This window comes from Calidris pugnax, unplaced genomic scaffold, assembly GCF_001431845.1.
Source record: "Calidris pugnax isolate Ruff unplaced genomic scaffold, ASM143184v1 scaffold658, whole genome shotgun sequence".
Classification (NCBI taxonomy): domain Eukaryota; kingdom Metazoa; phylum Chordata; class Aves; order Charadriiformes; family Scolopacidae; genus Calidris; species Calidris pugnax.
The window spans coordinates 111,717-120,163 of record NW_015091912.1 but is presented as its reverse complement, the minus strand read 5'-3'; the positions used below and the strand labels follow the sequence as shown (position 1 = coordinate 120,163).

At 51.3% G+C, this 8,447-nt stretch overlaps 1 protein-coding gene across 6 annotated transcripts in view; it reads right to left on the bottom strand.

The window, feature by feature from the left end:
* Nucleotides 1–93: 93 nt before the first annotated feature.
* Nucleotides 94–8,447, bottom strand: part of PPP3CC (protein phosphatase 3, catalytic subunit, gamma isozyme) — a 22,855-nt gene continuing 14,501 nt past the window's right edge. For 4 of the 6 annotated variants that reach the window (XM_014962139.1, XM_014962142.1, XM_014962140.1 and 1 more), the window contains 4 exons: nucleotides 7,865–7,946; nucleotides 5,826–5,923; nucleotides 2,399–2,428; nucleotides 94–406 (listed from right to left, as the gene is read on the bottom strand). In XM_014962139.1, the coding sequence (XP_014817625.1) occupies nucleotides 228–406; nucleotides 2,399–2,428; nucleotides 5,826–5,923; nucleotides 7,865–7,946 (389 nt within the window). In that variant the 3' untranslated portion in view covers nucleotides 94–227. The remainder of the gene's footprint in view (nucleotides 407–2,398; nucleotides 2,429–5,825; nucleotides 5,924–7,864; nucleotides 7,947–8,447) is intronic. The other 2 variants (XM_014962144.1, XM_014962145.1) reach the window with 1 other exon arrangement.

Below are 8,447 nucleotides of genomic sequence, written 5' to 3'. Positions count from 1 at the left end.
TAATTACAAAATGGTCACCTTTCTTACAAGAACGGATGCAGACTGGATTATGAACGTGCCTCCAAGGTGAAGTTGGTTTCTCCCCTTGCCCCCGCCCCACCCCAATAATAATAATAATAATAATAATAATAATAATAAATAAATAAAATTCATCGTTAAGTTTTGGATCCTTTTTTTTTGTTTTGTTTTGTTTTGTTTGATTGTTTGAAGTGGTGCAGATGGGACTGTTACTGGGTTTTCTTCCCCGTGCCATTCTTGTCAGCAGAGTTTGTTGAGGTTACCAAATTGACCGGCCCGTCCGAGTGCATGGAATCCTTGCGGGGGGGCATCCGCTCGTTAATACGATCCAGCCCCCGGGCTTCTTCGAAGCTACGGATTTTGTGCTGGGGTGAAAATCCACGAATGGCTACAGGAAACAACAAAAAAAAGAAAAGAAAAGAAGAAAAAAAAAAAAGAAACAAAACAAAACAAACAAAAAGAATTAATTTAAGCGGCGGAACGGCGGATTAGGAGCACACGGCAGACACGTACAGGACAGAGGGAAGGCAACAGAAAGCACGTGTCTGGCTACAAGAATCCATGGGGGGGGTCCAAAGGGGGTTTTTTTGGGGCATCACCAGAGCACGTGGGTACCAGGAGTTGGGAATCAACACAATGATATGGGAATAAAGTTGGGGTTGAGCCTGGTTGAGCCAGGAATCAACACGACGATATGGGCTATGAGGTTGGGAGGCACCTCTGGAGATCACCCAGTCCAGGGCCACCCAGAGCAGGTCCCACAGGAACGTGTCCAAGTGGAGGTTTGAATGTCTCCAGAGAAGGAGACCCCACCACCTCTCTGAGCAGCCTCTGCCAGGGCTCTGCCACCCTCACAGCAAAGAAGTTCCTCCTCATCTTTAGGTGGAACTTCTTATGCTCAAGTTTGTGCCCGTTCCCTCTTGTCCTGTCCCTGGGCACCACTGAAAAAAGACCAGCCCCATCCTCCTGACACCCACCCTTTCAGTATTTTGAGGTGTTGATCAGATCCCCCCTCAGCCTTCTCTTCTCCACACTCAAAAGCCCCAAGTCCCTCAAAGTTTCCTCAGCAGAGAGATGCTCCAGTCCCTTGATCATCTCTGGGGCCTCTGCTGTCCCCTCTCCAGCAGTTCCCTGTCCTTGTGGAACTGGGGAGCCCAGAACTGGTCCCAGTGCTCCAGCTGGGGCCTCCCCAGGGCAGAGCAGAGGGGCAGGAATCACCTCTATTTTTGAGCTGTGCTAAGTCACAACAGCAAATTCTAAAATCCAGAGCAGCAACTTGCTCTGTTCCCTCGTGGTTTCTCTTTTCATAGAGTTTAGCAGCAGGAACTTGAAGACCAGACAAGTGCTCAATGTCCCCAAACAGTGAAAATCTCAGGAAACTTTCAAAGCTGAAAAAACACCGTACTTTTTTTTTTTTTAAAAAAAAAAAAAAAAAGGAAAACCAAAACAACACAAAGACACCACCACAAGGGTTTAACTCCAACACAAACCACACACGGCAACACCAGGAGAAGGAAAAGGGCTATTCCTCGGATCACAAACGCCAACGCTTCTTGCATGACCAGGAGGGACACGGGACAGTCCCACCAAGGGCAGGAACATCTCAATTTCATCACTACCAGGGCACATCATCCTGGAGGTGATGATACGGACCGAATGTTTAACTTCTTTTGTCTTCCAAATAATTTAAGAATAATAAAAAAAACCACTTTTGTGCCAAAGCTTTTTTTATGGCTCGTTTCCAAACGAACTTCCCTTGATAAATCAGAGTTCTCTACACGGCCCCATTCAGGAGAAAAACCTCCCTGGGACAATAACCTTGTGAAATCTTTCATTTCTACACCAGAAAAAATGGCTTTTCCACACCAGGACCATCTTGGCCCATCCGTGGGGAAGGCGAGGATGACATCAGAGAGGCAAAATCGGCTATTTTCTAGATGATTTTGACCGAAATCTGCTATTTTCTAGATGATTTTGACCGAAATCGGCTATTTTCTAGATGATTTTGACCGAAAGCACTGGCAGCCTTCACCGAATCCAGTTCCCCGGGGGATAAACTCAGCCCTGAAGCATCCGAGATCAAACCACAAGACCCCAACACCCCAAAGGTCTTGAGACAGCAGAGCACAAAGCGCTCCGGAGAGAGGGAACAAACTGCTGGCACTAAGAAATAACCTCGTTAAAGGCTAAAATAAGGCAGGAACCAGCCCGCTTAAGTGTATTTTTTGGCTTCCCAGCAGGGGCCCCCCGTCCTCCCCCACTTCTGGTGATGCAAGAGTAAAAAGCTTCCATGAGGCTGAGAAAGCTCTTTAAAATTAGCACACGCAAAAAACACACAGAGAGAGATGATTTGGAGTCTCTCGCCGGATTCTAGCCATACCTTCCCGTGCCTCTACTGCTTCTACTGTGGCTGCAATACAGAAGAACAGTGGCATGCAAAAAAAAAAATAAAATAAATGAAGACAGGAAAAAAAATAAAAAAAAAAAAACAAACAACAAAACAAAACAACAACAAAAAAAAAAAAAACACAAAGAGTGACAGTGAGTGATCTCACATCATCGCTGCGAAAGAGCCCCAACAGCCTCCCAGCCCCGGGGAGGGGGAGTAAATCAAAGAGGGGTGGTTGAGGAAAAAATAAAAAATAACAAAGGGTGAGAGGAGTTGGAGAGGAAGGTTTGAAAAAGGGGATTCCCCTCGGGTTTAGAGGCTGCTGAGCGTCGACACGGGGGAGTCTCCTTTCAGAGAGAGAAATCTGATGGAGAGAAACAGAAAAGGGGAGAAAAGGGCTTTCTGCTCCAGGGCTCGGACACGCCGACGGTCCACGGCAAGGACAGAAAAAGTCTTGGAGAAAGCCATGGGTCCCCCATCTGTATTTACAGCCCCCCCCCCAAAAGATCCCAGTTTGGTGACTTTAGGATGCCCTGGCCACCTCGGGAAGGTAAATTATGTGGAATTCACCCCAGAGCGAAGCCCCACCCACCAAAGCCACGTAAGGGAAGTGACCCCCAGGGATGTGATGACTTTTTTGGAGGGGTGGGGAAGCGAGGGGCAGTTTGTGATGACTTTTTTGGAGGGGTGGGGAAGCGAGGGGCAGTTTGTGATGACTTTTTTGGAGGGGTGGGGAAGCGAGGGGCAGTTTGTTCTCCAGGGGAGGGCAGGCAGCAGCAGAGACCAGGCTGCTCCGCTCCCGATGCCTTGAATTATAACAAAAATAAATAAAATAATATACAAGCTGATGCTTCAAATCCAGTTTGGCTTCAGCTCCACCTCCTAAAAGTGTTACCAAGCAACAAGGCACCATCAAGCTGAGCAACGGCCCCTTTCCTCAATCTGCTGCAGCAGCTGCCTGAGTTTTGGTCGTCCCTGCCTCAACATCTGGGAGGAGGCCCTTCCCTTGAGCGGATCCCCCGCTTTTTAGCCTCAAAAACGCCACTTTTTCTTCCTCTTTGGACACAATACAAAGGCCACGTGGTCCTTGAGAGGCCACAGAGGAAGAACGGAGCGTGGCTGAACATCTTTTCGCCAGATTCGGTGATTTTACTCAGCTGATTTTGCTGTGAAAGGTTGGCAAGAGGCTCAGGGAGGGAAGAACCCCCCCCATTCCCGCTACCTACAGCCCTGTCTCTCCTTTTGGGGTGCAGAGACACCCCAAAAAAGGGGGCCAGCCCCCTCCTCTCCCCACTGAGCAGACGGGCAGGAGGCTGCTGCAAGCAGAGGGCACCAAGGGAGGTGGGAAAACGGGAAAGAGGGGAGAGGAGGAGGCAAAAGAGGGGAAAAGGAGCAAGAAAAGGGGAGGAAAAGCCTGGGGAGTGCAGTGGGGGGGTGCTGTGGGCAGTGGGGGGTGGGAAACCTGCAGCCACGGGGGCAGCAGGCAGGGTTGGGTAAGGCAGCAGCAGAGGTCCAGCTTGTTTGTCCTGTCTCTGGGGGATGCAGAGATCTCAGCATCCTTCCTGGGGGGCTGCTTGGGAGCCCCTTAGAGGTTCCCCCCCCAAGAGGGGAAGGTGCAGGGAATCACTCCCCTCCCTGTTTTAGGGGCAAATCTGCAGCACAGAGAGAGCTGGGTGCTGGAGCTGAGCTGTAACATCTCAGGGGGATGCAGAAATCTCAGCACCCTTCCTGGGGGGGCTGCTTGGGAGCCCCTTAGAGGTTCCCCCCCCAAGAGGGGAAGGTGCAAGGGAGCACCCACTCCCTTTTAGGGATGCAGAGATCTCAGCATCCTTCCTGGGGGGCTGCTTGGGAGCCCCTTAGAGGTTCCCCCCCGAGAGGGGAAGGTGCAGGGAATCACTCCCCTCCCTGTTTTAGGGGCAAATCTGCAGCACAGAGAGAGCTGGGGGCTGGAGCCGAGCTGGAACAGCCCAGGGGGATGCAGAAATCTCAGCATCCTTCCTGGGGGGCTGCTTGGGAGCCCCTTAGAGGTTCCCCCCCCAAGAGGGGAAGGGGCAAGGGAGCACCCACTCCCTTTTATAGGGGCAAATCTTCAGCACAGAGAGAGCTGGGGGCTGGAGCCGAGCTGTAACATCCCAGGGGGATGCAGAAATCTCAGCATCCTTCCTGGGGGGCCCTTAGAGGTTCCCCCCCGAAGAGGGGAAGGTGCAGGTAATCACTCCCCTCCCTGTTTTAGGGGCAAATCTTCAGCACAGAGAGAGCTGGGTGCTGAAGCAGAGCTGTACCAGCTGCCTTCCTACTCAGGCTCTGTTCCCCTGCCTGCCACAGAACTGGGGCGAGAGAAACCATTATGGTTGTTATAAAAAAAGAAAAAAAAATAAGAAAAAAAACCCCTTCGTGCTCCTCTGCAGGGAGAGAAATCCATGAGTTTGGATTTGGAGCACTACAGCATCCCCTCCACCCCCAGGAGCGGGCAGCAATATTGACACGTTTCTGACTGGTGAATTATTAAATCAAGGCAAGGCAATCCCAAAAGGAGCCCTTTTCTGAGCCCACAGGAAATTACCCAGCGCCGATAGGAAGGGGAAAAAAGCAAGGCTGGGGAGATGCCAGCATTCAAAGGCTGGCGGCAGGAAAGGATTAAAACACTAGATTATAGGATACCCTCTGGGGACACATGTTACTGTGATAACTCATTCCCTGACCAGGGGCCAACCTCGCTGCCCTGCGAGTTTAAAACACGCTGCTGGCGAGCTGGGTCCTGCTCTTAGCACACCAAGAGAGAGATTTTGGCTGCTGGAGGGAGGGAGGAAAGTATTTGCCAGCAAGGAACAGAAAAAGAAACCTCCAAAAACCAGATCAAAACCAGGAGGCCCGAGAGAAGCCTTAATATGAAACATACAGGCCTGGAAGAAACTCCTTCCTTCAACTAAATCGAAGCTTCTTTAGGGATTCACGATTTTGTAGGGTCAAAAAATCTGAGGGGTTTTGTTTGACGAGGAACAAACAAGCACTGTTACATCCATAGATATCACACAACAGCAGCAGAGAGGTGAAGCAAAGGATGCTTATCATGCAGGGAAATAAATGATAAAAACTGTTGCAGAAACACACAATATAGCAATACACATGCTTTTCGGCGGGGTGCTGCTTGTTGTATATTTATTTTTTTTTCCCCTCTCCTTCCCCTCCTCCAGGGAACGTGGGGACATCTTGGAAGGTTCTCCACATTCCCACCTACATTTTTGCTTCTTCCTATTTATGAATCCTTCCTCCCCGGGGGGGGTTGAACCATCATCTCTCTCATCCCCTGGCACCCTGAGATACGCCTAGGGGACCCCATGGAAAGGTTCAAGGGGCAGGTAGAGAAGTGTGGAGGGGGTGCAGTGTTGTTGGGGGGGGGAGGATTGCTTGTACTCACCAGTCTGTAGGGTCTGCCTCCCCCCTGAGAGCACTCCCAGGGGCAGGGTACCTGTGGGAGTCAGGCCTTTGAGAGTCAGCACGCTCTCGCTCTCCTCCCTGCAAACAGAGGCAACACAAGGAGTCACCAAGAGAGTGACACACTGCTCAGTTGGGTCACAGTCACACAACGGTTTGGGTTGGAAGGGACCTTAAAGACCATCTGATCCCAAACCCTTTCCATGGGCAGGGACACCTCCCACCAGCCCAGGTTGCTCCAAGCCCCCTCCAACCTGCCCTTCAACCCCTCCATTTATGGGGCAGCCACAGCTTCTCGGGCCAACCTGGGCCAGGCTCTCACCACCCTCACACCAAACAAGTTCTTCCCCACATCTCAGCTCCATCTCCCCTCTTTCAGGGTCAAACCCTTCCCCCTCCTCCTGGGGCTCCCCTCCCTCATCCAGAGTCCCTCCCCATCTCTCCTGGAGCCCCTTGAGGGACTGGAAGGGGCTCTGAAGTCTTCATGGAGGAGCTCCCCTCCCTCATCCAGAGTCCCTCCCCATCTCTCCTGGAGCCCCTTGAGGGACTGGAAGGGGCTCTGAAGTCTTCATGGAGGAGCTCCCCTCCCTCATCCAGAGTCCCTCCCCATCTCTCCTGGAGCCCCTTGAGGGACTGGAAGGGGCTCTGAAGTCTTCATGGAGGAGCTCCCCTCCCTCATCCAGAGTCCCTCCCCAACTTTCCTGGAGCCCCTTGAGGGACTGGAAGGGGCTCTGAGGTCTCCCCGGAGCCTTCTCTTCTCCAGGCTGAACACCCCCAACTCTCTCAGCCCGTCCTCCCAGCAGAGGGGCTCCAGCCCTTCCAGCATCTCTGTGGCCTCCTCTGGACTTCTTCCAACAGCTCCATGTCCTTCTGATGTTGGTGGCCCCAGAGCTGGAGGCAGCACTTGGTGGGGAGGGTCTCCCCAGAGCAGAGCAGAGGGGCAGAATCCCCCCCTGGCCCTCCTGGCCACGCTGCTGGGGATGCAGCCCAAGGTGCTGGGGGGGGGCTTTCTGGGCTGTGACCCCACATTTCTGGGGCGTGTGGAGCTTCTCATCCACCAACACCCCCCAGGTCCTTCTCCTCGGGGCTGCTCTCCAGCCATTTTCTCCACCCAGCCTGGATTTGTGCTGGGGATTGCCCTGACCCCCATCCACGCAAGTGAGGAATGCCACAAAAAGAGGAATTTGCCCCGTGCTGACCCGCAGGCAGCGCGTGGGCACCGGGCACAACCTGCCTCATAAATACAGGACCTCTGCTTGCTCAGCCACGGCACAGCAAAGGCATCCCCAAAGGGCTAAATACACCAAATCAGCAGGATTTCTGCTGGCAGAGGTGCTGGTGGCTTGAGAGAGAGCTTTCTGATGGACTCAGAGGCCTAGAAACACCAAAACCACCACCTTGAGCCTTTGCCTTCTGCTCCAAAGCCCAGAATCTCCTAAAATTGTTCCCCAGCAGGGCTCTGCCTGCCTGGCACACTCTGACAACGTCCCCCGTTGACCCAGACCCCAAATAAAAATCAGACTCCAAATAAAAATCAGACTCCAAGGAAAAAAATCAGACCCCACGTGGAAATAAAAAATCAGACCCCACGTGGAAATAAAATATCAGACCCCACGTGGAAATAAAATATCAGACCCCACGTGGAAATAAAATATCAGACCCCACGTGGAAATAAAATATCAGACCCCACGTGGAAATAAAATATCAGACCCCACGTGGAAATAAAATATCAGACCCCACGTGGAAATAAAATATCAGACCCCACGTGGAAATAAAATATCAGACCCCACGTGGAAATAAAATATCAGACCCCACGTGGAAATAAAATATCAGACCCCACGTGGAAATAAAATATCAGACCCCACGTGGAAATAAAATATCAGACCCCACGTGGAAATAAAATATCAGACCCCACGTGGAAATAAAATATCAGACCCCACGTGGAAATAAAAAATCAGACCCCAAGGAAAAAATCAGACCCCAAATCAAAAAATCAGACCCCAAATCAAAGCTATTCCTCACCGAAGAACCGAGAAGACACGCGCCATCTTCCCAATGGCTCTAATCTTATTCCTGATGATCTCTTTACGGACTGTTGTCCCACCTTTGGGAGAGAAAAAAAAAAAACAAAACCAAAGGCCAGCATGTTTAAGGCTTCCCGTTTTCCAGGAGGAGGTAATGTCAATATGAAGCACCTGCCTGACTCCAGGAAAAAAGAAATCATGGTTTTACAGCTTCACAGCTACGCTCTCGAGAGAGGATGGCAGTGAGAAGGGCAACACCAACGAGATGACACACGGGACTTAAAGAAAGAAATAAAATAAAAGAAAATAAAGGGCTAAAAAGAAGAGTAGAAACCACCAAAGGAAAACGGAATCGGGTAGGTCTTTTTTTGTTGGAAGGAAGCTCGCCGGGTTTTTGGATGACACTACACAGGATGTAACACAAAATGACTCAGCCACGGAGACACAATTTTTTGCAAGGCAAGAAACACGGAGGGATCTGAGTGGTGATGGAGACGGCTGCGCTCGCCGCGGGGAGGAGTGTCACGCAAGCAGCAGCTTTGGCATCCAACGGGCACAGTGAAGGGCTGGCCAGAGCCTTG